This window comes from Myxine glutinosa, chromosome 7, assembly GCF_964187855.1.
Source record: "Myxine glutinosa chromosome 7, kmMyxGlut1.1, whole genome shotgun sequence".
In the NCBI taxonomy this organism is placed as follows: Eukaryota; Metazoa; Chordata; class Myxini; order Myxiniformes; family Myxinidae; genus Myxine; species Myxine glutinosa.
Window position 1 is genome coordinate 78,700,595 of NC_136267.1, and position 17,021 is coordinate 78,717,615.

Sequence of the window (17,021 nt, forward strand, 5' to 3'; positions counted from 1 at the left end):
ACTTGTTTGAAAGGTGGCATCCCATGACGGTGCCACATTGAAAGTCACTGAGCTCTTCAGTTCGGCCCATACTACTGCCAATGTTTGTCTTTGGAGCTTGCATGGATGAGTGCTTGATTTATATATACCTGTCAGCAATGGGTGTGGCTGAAACAGCTGAATCCACTAATTATAAGGGATGTCTGCATACTTTTGGTCATGTAGTGTATCATGGTTTTGGATCTCGGATGATCTGAGATGGTGGTGAATAGTTATCCTGAATACCTGGAGGTGAGAGTGACATTGAAGAGAATGTGGAAGTTCATTCCACAGTTGCAAAATGCAGAATGAGTGGAGGTGAACAGTGATCCTGGATTATTTTTTTGGGATCGCCTCCACCCCCTTTCCACCAAAAATGTGTGCAAAAAGTTTTTGTTTTTTTAATGTGCAAGAAAAGCAAGTTTGATTTCAAATTCTTTTTCGAAATAGAAACCGAAAAATATAAATAAATAAAGAACACTGGTTACTTCCACCGCCGGTAATGTTTTCACCTCTTTCTGCTTGTTTGTTTGTCTGTCTTGTTTTTTTTATCTATATGTGAGCAGTGTATCTCAAAAGTTGTGGATGAATTTGGAAGAAACTTGGTGGACAGGATGGTGAAGTCAGGTCGGATAAAGGTCGGATACTTTTTGAACACAGCATGTCCTGTGCAAGGTGACAAGCACAAGGAAGAATTGATTAAATTTTGGTGAAGATCCGAATACGAGAAATTATTTTTAAAAATTTCCAAGTGATTTTTCACCATTGAAAGATGGAGCCAAAACGATATATAATGATCTTTCAAAAAGTTGTGGATGGATTATGACAACTTGGTGGATGAGTTGGGTAGGTGACAAGCACAAGCTGATAAGATTTTGGTTGAGATCCGGATGTCGATCCGGCCTATCAGTGGGATACCAAATATAAACTGTTCAGCCTGGCGGGGGTATGCGCTCTACCGAGTGCCGGTCTAGTTATCTGAGCGTACCCCCATATTTTAGCTCCCCACTCCTCTCTCCCACCCCCGCGCTAATTGAAATTATGTCCGTAAACTGATATATTTAATTGAGATGTTGATATAGCACAGTATGATTGGCCAAATGACCTCGTCCTGTGTTTGTTATTTTTCTATTCAGGTATAAGAACTGAACTTTGACATTGCATTAACTGCAAACAAAATGTTTTCTTCATTGTTTGTGGGAATGTTCAAACTATCGATGTGAAATTTCACTTGATACCCTCAGATGCAACTACAATCCATAGACCAACCAACAGATGCCTACTGCTTGAGTACGGAGGATCAGAAGGAAGGTTGGGAGGTTCATTGGGACAGCACGACTTCGCGCACGTACTATTACAACACTGCAACGCAAGAATGCTCGTGGGAACTGCCACAAAGAGGCTTCCAAGATACGGTCAATGACCATGATGTGAGTTTTGATGGGATTTTGAATACAAATCCAGTGATTCTCTTCTTGTTGGTCATGAAAGGGGGTCTTTGTTTTCACCTGAAAGAACTAGATCAATATGTAATAGGAGAGCATCATGTTTGAAACGCCACAGTGATTCCAAGATTTGTGTGCCTATCCTGTTGATGCTTTATTGGAATATATTCGTATTTGTTTGTGTCATACAGTTGTTTTGTATGGCAAGCCCAGTGCCCATGCTTGTGGTGCTTCTCACTGCACTAGAGCACATGGGCAGTTCAAACTGATTGTACAATCATGTTGCCTCTTGTGACTCATTCAGGTTAATGCTTTTCAGCAACAATAACAACACCAAAAAACATTCAATTTGAAGAATTAGAGACTCGTGCATAATCACAAATGACACTCGAGTTGTATATATTCAGGCATTTGACCGGTGTGTACCCCGGTTTAGAATAGGTACACCGTATCCCTGCGCATCGTAAGAGGCGACTAAGGGTTGGCGTCAGGAAGGGCATCCGGCCATAAAAACATTGCCTCAAAAAGGGAACCATGATTGTCATGGGGCCCGCAAGGCTAACCCCCACTCGTGTGGGGAAAATGGCCTTAAAACGATCATTCATTCATTCATTCATTTGACCGAGTTGTCATTACTACCCATCAGCCAAAAATGTCACAAGAATAGCAATATTGTTGCTGTTCTATAGATGTCACTGGAATAATGTATACAAAAATGTCGTGAGAATAGCAACTTTAGCACTCTGCTAGTATTCAGTCGAGTTGTGAAACTGCAGCAAGATTGTAGTAACATCGTTGCAACAGTAGTCGTGCAACAATTCCATGTCTTTTACAGCTTAGATTATGTTATAGTATACCAAATTAAATTGGGACTAATAAATAGATTAGACTCTACTTCAATTGCAGTATACTATTCTTCAACCCATTGACTATCCTAACAATACTGCACATCCACCACATTAACAACACCTCAGCACAACTTCTGTGCCTCGGCAGCACTGCTTTAGCATCCGGCAGCACCGCTCGTGGTTACAGGCAGCCACGCTCGTGTCCAACCTAGAGTCCCTGTATATAGAGTTGTGTCAACTCAAATTTCGACGCCATTTTGTGTCTAAGTGTGTCGGATTAGATATACATGTACATTCGTGATATGGGGTGATATATTCTAAACCTGCGAAAAAATTTTTTACTACACATATTTAGTCTTATTATTACATACAGGTGATATTTGTTTTGTCAAAAACTCAGCTATTGCCGTGAAAAAGAGCTGTGTGGTGATATTAAAAGTGGTATGGCAATGCATATTACAAGCCAACACTGCATATAAGAGCTAACATTATAAGTAAGACAAACCAATGCTGTTGTTCTCTGAATTTTAATAACTTTTAGAAAGGAGTGTGGGCATATCCAATATTTTTTAAAGGGTGCCGAGAGCAATTCCGGTGTAGGACTTCCAGCCGACATATAGTCTAACACACTTAAAACAAATTCTGTATGTGGTATTGCCATATTTCTATAGTGTACAACTTTAGTTTTATCGACATTTATATTCAATTTCCATTGTAATGATTTAACAAGCTGCAAGTCAGCTTCTGTCTCTGACATAAGGAAAACGTCATCGGCATCTAGTAAGATTGAAACGTTCATTTATTACTACACCCTTGCCCAGAACTCTGATGGATATTGCCTGATCGATTAATATGTTTCATAGCTGGCGACTTAATTAACACTTAATTTTCGACTGCGCCAAGCCGTAATTAAAGAGAAAAAAAACTTTAAAAAATACCTGCAGTGTTCACGGTTCGTCGAGTCGAACAGATATGGAAAAGCACAGATAAGACGTCGTATTCACCATAACTTGTTTAATTTCACCAGGAACACGATGAGGCCAACACAGTAAACATTCAGTACAAAACTTGGTTCATACATTCAGTACAGAACATGATTCATACATTCAGACCGTAAGAAAACTCTGCCCGTAATACAACACTCTGACCAGACCAACACTTCATCCCACTACGTTCACTCCTCACAAGTGAGACTCATCACTACTCCGTTCACTCCTCACAAGTGAGACTCATCACTACTCCGTTCACTCCTCACAAGTGAAACTCATCACCACTCCGTTCACTCCTCACAAGTGAGACTCATCACTACTCCGTTCACTTCTCACAAGTGAAACTCATCACCACTCCGTTCACTCCTCACAAGTGAAACTCATCACTACTCCGACAAGTGAAGACTTGAATATGACTACAGACGGAGAGACTGCTCACGATACGGCGAGTATGGATGGCTCGCCGTTGGACGTATGGATGGCTGCACAACCCGCAAAAAAATTGAGCAGGTCCCCCCCTAAAATTGCTTTTATGATTGCCGATTAGGCTAAAGATTTTAAACCAAAAAAATAACTTGCCTCGGAATAGGTTTTGAATGGACGGACAGACAACTGAAAACAAAACGGACCATGGGTTTCCCACCACTATAAAATCAAAATTAATTCCCTCTGAAAAAGTACAGTGACATTGCCCGCAGACTACCCAACCGCAGACCAGGCAATGTCACTGTACCGGGACATTTCATCAATCAATGACAATATGCGGTCCGCTAGGACTACCCGAAAAAAATTGAGCAGGGTTCTTCCCACGGAAATGCATTTTTGGTCAGCTCCTTGAAAATTATAAACAAACACAAATCACTTCCCTTTAAAAGGGTTTTCAACGGACAGACAACCAAAAAAAAACCGAGCAGATAGAATTGCTTTTGAACATCGATCATCAAGCGGCGTGGGCCTACCTGGCAGAGTCTCGAGGAGTCGATCGCTTTCCAGCTCTTTCGTCTGACTTTCGCTTCCCAAATTTGTCTTCTGACTTTATCACTTGGAAATCTATACATCTTATATTTCCCAGATTGGTTTGAACAACCAAAAGCAGAGCAACCAGTCATTTTGTTTGGCAATAAACAACATTCCCGTACCAAGCTGACGTTCACGCACGGTGAAGTTAGACACAAAATGGCGCCACGAAATCACGTGACCAGAAATCTCGGGTCAGCGCATGGCGCAACTCTCTTTATACAGGGACTCTAGTCCAACCATAGCGGCACCGGCACGCACTGCCGCGGTCCAACGGGAGGCGGAGTGTGAGGGGGAGGAATCTGGAGTGGGAGGGGTTCGGAAGGGAGTGGGGAGGGGGAGTGGAAGGGGAAGAGGAGGAGGAGGTGAGGTGAGGTGAGGGGAGACATAGGGGAAAGATATACCACATATACATCTTTTGGGGGTGGGGGGAGGGGGTGGGGTGGCTTTAACAGGTCCCTCCGTTTTGGGGGAGGGGAGGAGGAAAATTTTACCCATGCAAAGAGTGCTTCATAACCTCAGTGTTGCCCAGGAAAAAAAAGGAAATTTTAATACCCTCTGCCGCCATCACCAGGTGGCGCTACACTGTACACATTTACTTTGAGAATTAACACCCCTCTCCCTATTCCCCACACCCCCGAATGAGGCCGCAGCTACATAGCCTATGTTACCCCTTAGACAAAGTTGTATTGGTATTTGTACCCCAAGTAAAGTACATAAGCGTTTATAGCTGGAGTACCCGGCATTGTTTAAGCGAAAAAGTAATATTAACATATTTGAAATGAGGGCAAATATAATGGAAAAGCAATTGCATCCAAATCAGAATCCATCACAAATGTCAAATCATCATTTTACCTTTTCGTTGAATATGTGCTGCTGAATGTACCGTTGATTACGTTTCTGAGTTAAGTATGATGACGCTCAGGAAGAAGAAGAAGAAGCAGCCTTACCAGCAGCTCCGATTGCTTCCGGAATTGTTTTATTATTTGTGTTCAAATGTCTGGTGACTGTTTTGTATTTATTTATACGAATGTGTACTCGTATATAACTTGTATTATAATCAAAAAGGTTTAGGCACAATAGAGCGATTTTTATTTTATTTTTGGGATTTATTAATTTATTTATTTTAAAAATTTTAGTCCAAAAATAACGAACTTAAAAATAAATAAATTTGTTTTTCATTTCAAAACAAATTTTTCAAAAAAGCAAAAATGGTTTCCCATTTTCCTGCCATCCTGCGCAATCACCTTCTGGTTTGGCTTCATTTGGGTGATTATTGTGGAAATGTAGTAATTGTAATATTTATTGCATGCAGTGTAGTAAACTTAAACCGTTTTGAGATGTGTGGAGGCCATTAGAAGACCTTTGACTCAGTGGTCTGTGTTATTTTGGAGGTGATATATGTATACCTCTGAGATGATAAATTCTATATACTAGCAACGGTACCTGCCCTACTGGCGGGGCTTCAATTGGGAGGCCCAAATGAAAAGGCAAAATATCAGAAATTGAAGGCTTTTTTTATTTTAAACGATTTATATAAACATCATTGGAATCTCCTGCGATTAAGTTAACTCCGAGGGCCTTTCACTCACTCACCGCAAGCAGGTTGGTGGTCTTTCTGTCTTCTACCAACTCCTCTCCGGCCTTGCTCCCCCATCTCTCTCTGTGCTCTGTCCCCCCAATATTCCTTCAGGTCACATAAGATCTGCCTGCAACCCTCTTATGGTTAAACTGCCAACATCTAGGCTCTCTGCTCACCTTCACTCCTTCATTCCTCTTTTCTCCCGCCTCTGGAACAAACTCCCCCACTCCCTTCAAACCCACTCCTCCCTCCAGGTCTTTAAAACAGCTGTTCACCACCATCTCTTATCTTCCCCCATCCAAAACCTTGATCTTTTCTACCCCCACTAATTCACCCCAGATACATTTTTTTTTTTTTTTGGAAATTCCAACTTCTTTCCTGGAAGTCCTTGCAGTGTTCTTATGTTTTATACCTCTCCCACCTCCCCCCAAGCCCTCCCCCTCCCACATTTCTCCCGATGTCCCTGCTCTCAAATGTTGTGTTTGTGTCCTTCCCCCTCTCTCCCCATCTTGTCTACCGCTCTACTTATTTTTTGTGTTTTATGTGTCGGTTTGACTTTTTGTGTGATTAATGTTCGCTCTTTCACAAGCCTCGATCTTGTATACAAAAAAAAAAAAAAAATCTGTTAAATCATATCACACGCAAATCATCAAAATCTAAACAGTATTTCTAGAATTTCAATAAAAGCCACATCACTGTTCATATCGGTAAATATTATTCCATCATGCTTCGAAAAACTGGAAAATTGGAAAAATTGGGAAAAAAAATTGGAAAAACAATATAGCCTATTTTACTCCAGGGGGTCCCAGGATTACCCACCTAAAATTTCGTTGCGATCGGTTCAGCCGTTTTTGCGGTACCTGGGAACAGACAGATAGACAGACATTTGGTGAATTGTAGTAAGATTCGAGTTGATATATTCGAGTCCTGTGTTTATTGGCGTCAATCACAATGTAATTAGTTTTGGAGACCCCCATGTTAGTTATTTTGGCCTAAACTTAGGAAGGCTGGTCCCAAAGGTTCTTACAGCATTGCCAACAGTTTAGGATCTGCATCCCCTGCAGGGTAAAGTGTTGGGCTGAAGGTCAAATAATACTCATCACCTACCCCTTGTTTGGCAACTTGCAAAATTGAGTTAGGGGCTCCTGTTATATATATATATATTTTTTGTTGAAAGCTCTATTTATTACTAGTCAAACAAGGTTACAGGCTTTTTTTTTATAGAATGGCTCGCATTTTTGACCTGTGTACCTGAAACTCCGTTGGTGAATTTTCCTAAACAAATCTGAGGCTCGGGCAAAGGCTCTGGTTGTTGCTATGGAATGTGACCTGTACAGAAACTGACAAATTTTCTATAAATTATCCAGGTTTCCTAAGTTTTATCTCATTGGCTGATATGATTTTTTTTCCTGAAGCTAAACTCGATAATTTTGCTGAACTCTATTATGAATGGATCTCTTTTAGTAGTAAGGGAATTACTGTCATTACAATTTGTTAATAATATCTGCTCTATCATTTATTTTCATTGGACGTACCACTAAGGTGTTCTCCCTCTCTCTCTCTCTCTCTCTCTCGCTCTCTCGCTCTCTCTTTTATCCTGATACTGTCAGTCTCCATCACGGCTTGGCACACCTAATGTGTTGCCTGAGGGATGGCAGGAAGAGATGAATGAGAATGGTGAGAATTCCTTCTTAAACACAGCTACACAAGAAAAGGTAAGTCTGGCAATTCCAGCTAAAAGTCCAACTCATGGGATATTGCCAGATATTGCAATATGGAATGCCAACTGATTCCTAATTGCACGGTTTCAATGTCTATGTTGAAAGAATCCAACATTGCCCCGTTATTATATGCATATCTGTGAGTTCGGTGATACGAGGATGTTTGATGAGGACAGTGAACTGGCTTCTCAGATGTTGTGGGTTTGAATCCCACTATTAATTTCCACATAATGCATCAGTACTAAGGATTTTGATTGTCAATTCAGGAAAATCACCATGCCATTATTGGATTGTTGATTTAAAAATAAATTCAGCTGTCTCATTAATGACCTGCAGGGAGAGAGTCACCTTCCTGCACCACCTGTTCTGGTCCACACATGATGCCAGTCCGCACTTTGTGATTTACACTTTGATATCCTCAGGGCAACCTGCGATGAGCAAGACTAACATACTTGCCTGTACATATGGGATAGTGCAAGTAGTTTAACTACTGACCCCTGCTGGAAGGTGGGGGTATTGATACTATATATCACTATATACTATAGAGGGAGTGGGTGGTCTACGAAAAGGGAATGCTGCCCAAAGTCACCCTAACATATTAAATAAGCAAACTAGAACGGCACTCCGCCTGGTTGGCCATATCACTCAATGGAGAAGAATCACTTAAAAATTCTACTAACCGAATGCGGATCTGAATCTTCACCAAAATTGAATAGATTCTTGTCACACACACAGCCTGTCCACCAAGTTTCGTCCAAATCTGTCCATAACTTTTTGAGATATCCTGCTATGTATTGTTTTTGGCCCCATCTCTCAATGGTGAAGAATCACTTAAACATTCTAACAGCCGGATCTGGATCCGAATCTTCACCAAAATTGAATCGATTCTTTCTTGTCACACACACACAACCTGTCCACCAAGTTTCGTCCAAATCCGTCCATTGCTTTTTGAGATATCCTGCTACAAATCGTTTTTGGCCCTATCTCCCAATTGTGACGAATCACTTTAAAAATTCTGCTAGCCGGATCCGAATCCGGATCTTCACCAAAATCTAATCATTTCGTCCTTGTCACATACGCTACATCTCTGCCAAATTTCGTCCGAATCCGTCTACAACTTTTTGAGATATCTTGTTCACATAAAAACCCCCAAAAAACCGGACAAACGGACAGACAGGGTTGAAAACATAACCTCCATCCACCTTTGGTGGCGGAGGTAATAATGCGTAAACTTGCAAAAACACTTCCTTTTCTTTTCCACAATATTGCCAAAATCCACATGTGCCTTTGAAAGTATTTTGAAACGTTTTCAATCTTTTGCAAATGAACAGTGTGCATGGATTCCTGCAATTCGTAAAGCTGATGTTGGTCGGTTTACCAGCATTTTCTTTTCCCCTTACACCTTGGTCGGATTACAGCATTCAATATGCCTTTTACCATGCAATCAACTCACAATTGTAAACACATCAGACCAGAAGATTATTCACTCCACCAGGTAATGGATTTTAAAAGATTACCAACGACTAATTAATTCCCAATAATAATGCGGTTTCTGTTCACATTCTTCACTGCCACTGGACGTCGGCTACATCACTCATGGGGCATCAACAGATGTGATGTAGAGATCAGTCGTCACACACGGCAGATTCACTTTGGTAATCTGGGATTTTGTTCTTCAACATTATTGAAGCACTTGAGATATTATTCCGAAATTCAAAGCTCTCTAGGATGAATTCTCCTTGATTGGTATTGTTTATCAAGTTCCACGAGTATATTGAGCATTGTTTACAATTTTTTTTTTCTCTATTGTCTATATCCATTTTCTGTGGTGAGCTGTTGTTTTATAATGCTTGACATTCTTATAATTTACATAATGTTTACTTATTCTGACGGTTAAAAGCTATCAAATGCCAAAATTACATCAATTACAATTTCACAAAGGAATTGTGAAAGAATGGTAATAATAGATAAGTCACCTTCTTTAAAAGGCTTGTATTAATGTAGATGGGTCTAACTTTTCCGGTTTGACCGGCCGTAACCTCATTCTGGTAGTGGAGTTGCAGTTTGTCAATAACTCAATTTCCCACTGCATGTGTAATACCCTCCCCCTCCTAACCCCGAGTACCTTTGGCTCTGCTTTTCGTTCCACATCCACCTCCTGTTTGTTTGTTTGTGTGGTGTACTGTCCTCCTAACAGAGATGACTCCATTTACGTACATCTCCCTCTCTGCCAACAGGGACCATCTTAATATCCACCCATCCCAACTCTCTCTTTCTCAGCATATGCTGTGATTTCTAATATCACCATGTCAATTGGCTGGGTGTGGGTACTTCTTCAACCAGCCATGGAATTATAGCAAAGGACTTCTGTGACACCATGGTGTCTCTCCCCCATCAGTGAACTTTGCTCTGAACTTTGTGATGTGGAATTTTCCTGTAAATGTCTTCTGCTCTAATGGGCTCATCTGATCATGTGCTCATGCGAGTCAACATCTTTCTGGTTATTGGCAGAGAGCTGCCTCAGCACTGTAGGGTCTGGCAGTTCCCTCAAGCTAACTGGCAGGTACTGCAAGCTGTCCTAATGGCAACACTTGTCTTTCATTTCCACCTCTCCTGATATTAATACTGCTTTTGGGAATCCTTCCACACAAGATTGCTTTCCCTTATGTACATATTTGTATCACATCGTCTGCAGTTAGCATACCAGTTAGGTACACAGAATCCTGTGGAGAAGCACCTAACTTCAAGCAACGAGCCTTCTCTTACTGGAAGGCAAATCCTATGGAAGGTAACATGAAATAATTCCAGAGCCTAGAACAAGTGTATGTCTACTCTCAAAAAAGCCAGAAAACAACATCTGGCCAACCTCAAGGCTAAACTCTGAAACCTACCTCCATCGAAGAGCTGGTGGTACCTTTCGTGGGGTGCCCTGGACACTCAGTCATTTCAAATTGATGCAAAAGTTTCGTTTTCAGTACCAATTTGAAGGTACAGGCCTGGTGTTGCCTGGTGTTGCCTGGTGTTGGTTTACCCTGGTGTTGGCTTTGCGGTTAGGGTGCCGGCTTGGGATCCTAGGATCCTGGGTTTGAATCCCAGTCGATCGCTGAATTAACGCCAGGGGGGTTGACTCAGCCTGTCATCCTTCCGAGGTCGGCAAATTGAGTACCAGCTTGATGGGATGAAGGATCACGGTGTGTACCCCGGTTTAGAATAGGTACACCGTATCCCTGCGCAATGCGCATCGTAAGAGCGTGACCAAGGGTTGGCGTCGGGAAGGGCATCCGGCCATAAAAACATTGCCTCAGACAGGGAACCATGATTGTCATGGGGCCCGCAAGGCTAACCCCCGCTCTAGCGGGGAAAATGGCCTTAAAACGATCATTCATTCATTTTTTGTCAAGCATTCATATAAAAAAAATTGGGGGGGGGGGGGTGGGGGGGGGGATTTGGAGGATTTTCTTTTGTCACGAATCTTCCCCATACCCACCTGCGTTGTCATCCGAAGGATCCCTCAACTCTTGTACCAAGTCAGATTCGTTGGTGTACATCGTCGAAGCCAGTACGAGTAGCGCCATTTATGTCGACGAGGAGCTAGTTGCGCCAGATGTTTACGACTTCATTGTTATTGACGGTGGAGTATTGATACACTCACTTCCTGGTACAACTGTCCAAGGAAACACCTTTGATTCATATTTCAACAAGGTATTCTGCCCAAGAGTTCACCATGACTTGAAAAGATCGACAAGAGTAGACATTGTCTGGGACCAGTATCGTGCACTGACAATCAAAGGAGGCACAAGGGGAAAAAACGAGGAACAGGCACCTGACAACGCGTATCTGGTACTACCAAAATCCCAGGAAATTGGCAGAAGTTTCTGGCGAACGTTGATAACAAGAAGGAACTGTTCTCATTCCTGTAAAAAAAAGATAACAGAAGGACAGTTCCCAGATGACAAGGATGTCTACATCACTGCAGGTGATCAAGTCCACCATGTTGGAAACAGTCCACTAATGGATCAATGCAACCATGAGGAAGCTGACACTCGTGTCCTAGTACATCTCCACACCCTCCAAACATCGTCACTTGGGATGGTTCATACTGGAGACACAGATGTTGTCGTAATCCTTCTGAGTAATTTCAATCACATCAAGGCTCTGAATCCGGCTGCAGAAATCTGGATCTCCTTCAAAGCGGGAAAGACAACCAGAATGATCTCCCTGAACACTATCGCCACAAACCTGGGTACAACAACGTGCAAAGCCATGGCCCTCTTCCACGCATTCACTGGATCAGTCAGCACGTCTTCCTTCAAGTTTAAGGGTAAGCGATACTGCTGTTATTCAATCGATTGTCTAAGCAGTTACTCACCACCATATTGTAGCACAGTTAAAAGATAAATAAAAATGTCACTATATCATTGGGTCCGAGTATAATTGTCCAGTTTATTATTTTTTTAAACATGCTTTAGCTTACTGGGCCTATGACCCTTGGTCTTTTTTTGTGGATATGCGCCAATACCGGCAAAATTATTGCTTCTATGGGCAATATGCTTGAAATACAAGTTGCTACTCCTGATCCTGAATCCATACATACCTCATATGTTCAGATCAGATCATCCAATCAAAAGTTATAACGGTTTCCATATTTCGCATAGGCCGGTGAGGGGTCAGGAAGCCCCCACGTCCCCAGAAGCCCCATTTTTTTTTATCTGAGTGCTTGACACTCGAACCAAAATTGTTCTATAGGCCCTTACCTTCAAATTGGTACTGAAAACGAAACTTTTGCATCAATTTGAAATGAAAATAAAAAATTACCCATGCATGCCCCCCCCCCCCCCCCCCCACAACTTGTAAAGTCTGTTTCTGGTGAATGCTGCCCCCTCCATCCCTTCCTTCACCTCAATTGGCACAATAGCTCACTCTGCCTGTGAGAAGGTCAAATACCTCAATTCTGTTTCCTTCCAAATATTGTGTACCCACCCCCTCACTCACTGCACCTACCCTACCATCTCATTAATTTTTTTATTTTTTTTATTTTTTTATGTTGAAGGCTTCAGTCATGGATTGAGTCCTCATCGATGCCAGGCCCTAAACAAAAGAACTGCATTGATATAAAAGTGAATAAAGAGAGAATAGTCCAAGAGTTTTTGAGGAAGTAAAAAATCTGTTTTTAAAAAAGGGGAAAGCCGAAAGTGTTTGGAAATGTATTACTCACAATAAGTTAGGGATATTGGCAGGTTCTTCAGTGTGGTTTATTTTGTGTATTTATTATGTTGAAAAAAGTTGTTGGTCCTAATTCTATGGTTATTAATGAGTGTGAAAAACACAGTATTCTTGATTTCAATACCATAACCCTAACCCCTATAAAAAAAAAAAATTCACCCCCACAATATCCCTAACTTATTGTGAGTAGTGTACATGTGAAGGTAAAGAGTTCCAGAGTTTGGCAGTGGAGGGGAAGCAACGAACCTCATAACAGCCCACCCTTGAGTGGCCAATGGCCACACAATAATCATGCGATCTAGTGGCTTGTCGAGTATTCTGTGGTTTCGCTAATGGTGGAGGTACACAAGAAGCAAGTTCTTGGGAGCAGAAACCGAAGTAATATCTGTAGAAAAGATAAAGAGAGCCAATTTTGCAGAGTAGTTCAAGTGGGTCGAATTTTGAGGTCAGATTGGGAGTTGAAAAGTCGGATTACTTTGGATTCAATTCTGTCCAGTAAGTATGTGGAGCTAGAACCGCCACAGATGTGAGAGCAGTACTCCATACAAGGACGAATCTATAATTTACAGTGCATTCAGAAAGTATTCAGACCCCTTCACCTTTTTCACATTTTGTTATGTTGCAGCCTTATGCTGAAATCGTTTAAATTCATTTTTTCCCTCATCAATCTACACTCAATACCCGATAATGACAAAGAGAAAACAGGATTTTAGAAAATTTTGCAAATTTATTAAAAACAAAAAACTGAAATATCACATTGACGTAAGTATTCAGACCCTTTGCTATGACACTTGAAATTTATCTCAGGTGCCTCCCATTTCTCTTGATCATCTTTGAGATGTTTCTACACCTTGATTGGAGTCCACCTGTGGTCAATTCATTTGATTGGACATGATTTGGAAAGGCACACACCTGTCTGTATAAGGTCTCACAGCTGACAATGCTTATCAGAGCAAAAACCAAGCCATGGGGTCAAAGGAACTGCCTGCAGAGCTCAGACACAGGATTGTGTGGAGGCACAGATCTGGGGAAGCCTACAAAAACATTTCTGCTGCATTGAAGGTTCCCAAGAGCACAGTGGCCTCCATAATTCTTAAATGGAAGAAGTTTGGAACAACCAGGACTCTTCTTAGAGCTGGCCGCCTGGCCAAACTGAGCAATCGGGGGAGAAGGTCCTTGGTAATAGAGGTGACCACGAACCCGATGGTCACTGGCTGAGCTCCAGAGATCCTGTGTGGAGATGGGAGAAACTTCCAGAAGGACAGCCATCACTGCAACACTCCACCGATCTGGGCTTTATGGCAGAGTGGCCAGACGGAAGATTCTCTTCAGTGAAAGACACATGAAAGCCGCTTGGAGTTTGCAAAAAAGCACCTAAAGGACTCTCAGACTGTGAGAAACAAGATTCTGTGGTCTGATGAAACCAAGATTGAACTGTTTGGCTTCCGTCTGGCCATTTGTCACTCAGGATTGGAAAGATTGTCAGGACATAACATGGGCAATAAACTATCCTGGATTCTCCATATATCTTCAACAGCTGCTCATAAATTGGCCTCTGCTGATACCTCTTCTGCTTCTTGTTAGTATTCAGATAAACCACCTTGCCGACACCTTTTTCGTGTCCGAGCTTGGGATCTTTTCACTGGTGGCATAATGTCATATGTCCTCTGTATCATCAATTTTGTGAGTAATTAACTGTCTTTCAGAATAATTAATTTTTTTCCACCTTGCATAGATGTATGTATTTAATATTTTCAGTTGCAGGTCTAAATGAAATATTGCCGGTTTCGGCTTCTAGTTCTGGAGTAAGGCCCAGATGCAGGAGTTTCCTAGGGGGGCTTTCCTGCATTCTCAGCCAGTTATGAACGTAGAAATAAGTTTTAGATCACATCAACATTTTGGTACTTTGCATAATCTGTTTTTTTTTAATCAAAATTTGTTTGACCAACACTTTAATATCTTGGAATATGACAAGAAAACCAAGAAAATAATGCAAAAATTGACTGTCATTCCAGACAACTGCAGTTTCTTTTGCTTTTTTGTTAATTTGTTATGGTCTGTCGACATGTATATTTTGTCTTTTAACTTCACATATATATGAGAGAGTTCATAATTGAAATTAAACTTCATTGCTTTTGATAATATTACTCATGAGCAGACTTTAGTGTGCTGATAATTTAAACAGTTTAGTCAGCCCGTACACCCGGACCGTGCAGCATGCGTCCGAGTTCCAAAAACAGTCTAAAACCACGCCAGTCATAAGTGAAAATATTTAACAATTAAACCCGATCCCGATATTCAAATACAGTGCTGGAAATCCAGCAGGTAGATGGACACGCTCACCTTGGGGAGTAATTGTTTAATAAATAAAGGGCAGATGGGACGAGACCGAAAGGACTCTCAGATTGTGCGAAACAAGATTCTGTGGTCTGATGAAACCAAGATTGAACTGTTTGGCTTCCGTCTGGCCACTCTGTCATAAAGCCCAGATCGGTGGAGTGTTGCAAGTTATTTGAAATGGAAGGAAGGAGTGTTGCATGTTATTTGAAATGGAATGAAGGAGTGTTGCAGGTATTACGTGGTCCTCCCGGTAACTACCTGGTCTCGGTGACCCCCGGACCGTGGTAGGCACCCCGCCAGTAAGATATATGATTTATACGCTTTCATAACGCAATCAATATGAATTCCAGTCAATAAGAAACCCCACACCAAGGATCCGGAGTAATCAATAATATATTCCCCCAAGGAATCAACAACCATCAACAATCAATCACTAAGATGGCCATCTTACATATGTGTCCCCCCCTGTCCCCACTCACGACCACTTGGGTCACTGTCCCTCACAATGTCTCTCTTCTCCGCACACGGGCGGTTGAACGAACCCCGGGCGGACGTGCTCCAACGTGCACGTCTCGTACCGGGGACAGCTGCTGCAGCGCACACCTCCTTGCCAAGCAACGGGACAAAACCAAGCGCGGCTTGCAACGCACGCGAGGCCCAAGGTGCGACCCGTACGCGTCCTTGTAGACGGTGAGGCGAACTGTGCCGGACGCTTGGTTCCGTGCACGAACCCACGGCGACGACGTGTAAATGGGTAATTACACGTCCAGGTAACTCCTCTCGCCAGACGGGCTTTCACACGCAGCGTTCCCCACGCTGCTCAATATCGATACCGCTCTTCTCGGCGCTGGGCGAGGAAAAAGAAGAGAATCGCCGCTTCTCCCGGACCTCGTGTCTTTTCTTCTTCCGTTTCCGGTCTCCTTTTCCCCAGAAGGGCTCCTGACCCTTTAATCACAACAACCTTTAATCGACTACACATTAATAAGCAAAGACCTGAATAGTAATTCACATAAATCCATAACACTCCCCCCCTTCAAGAAAGAAAGTTTGAACCCAGCGAAAACTTTCTTTGCCGGCCAACTTGGATAAACAAACCAGATAACTCACACCCCCAAATCATCAGTTCCCCCTGGGCACAATTATCACTTAAAAATAAAGCAACAAAATTTCACCAAAACCCCTAGATTAATTCACTCTGGACCAAGCGTCCACCACTTCTAGTTTATCTTGAATGACGGTTAAGAGGTGGTGACCAAAGCCCCAAAGTTAAACCTCTCGATAGCACTTTTTCGGGAGGCCCAGCTGAGTATTCCCTACAGGGACGCCTTAAGGAATGTGGAGTTCACGGTTAGTCCGGGGAGGAAAGTTCATTACATGGACGCCTTTAAGAACGTAGAGTTCACGGTTAGTCCGTGCAGGAAAGTTCCCTACCTGGACGCCTTTAAGAACGTGGCGTTCACGGTTAGTCCGTGTCGGAGCCCCGGCTCGGAAGCTCCACCGTATATAGTGCTTCAACTTCTCCAGACTCCTAACAGTTACGGTGGGACCCCTTGTCCCAGCCGTTACCTGACTGGCGGTCTCCTTCTCGGCCAGTGCTCTGACATTCATTCTTTCGGGAGGTGCCGTAACTCTGGGAGCCTCCATAGTAATATCGGCTGCTGCCAACCCCAAAACTACCGCCAAGTTGTCCTCTTCTGTAGACCTCTCGACATCTACGAAATGCCTTCCCTACTGTTATGGTCCGACCCTCCAAATCCTTACCATTCCAATTCTTCTCTGCCTCTCTGGCATCTCTTGTGCTTGCAAACGTGACAAAGCCGAACCCTCTTGACCGTTGC

At 42.5% G+C, this 17,021-nt stretch overlaps 1 protein-coding gene across 7 annotated transcripts in view; it reads left to right on the forward strand.

The window, feature by feature from the left end:
* Positions 1 to 17,021, forward strand: part of LOC137416826 (rho GTPase-activating protein 15) — a 186,635-nt gene that overhangs the window by 105,000 nt on the left and 64,614 nt on the right. For all 7 annotated transcript variants that reach the window (XM_078781893.1, XM_078781895.1, XM_078781896.1 and 4 more), the window contains 2 exons: positions 1,263 to 1,448; positions 7,510 to 7,614. In XM_078781893.1, coding sequence (XP_078638019.1) covers positions 1,263 to 1,448; positions 7,510 to 7,614 — 291 coding nt within the window. The remainder of the gene's footprint in view (positions 1 to 1,262; positions 1,449 to 7,509; positions 7,615 to 17,021) is intronic.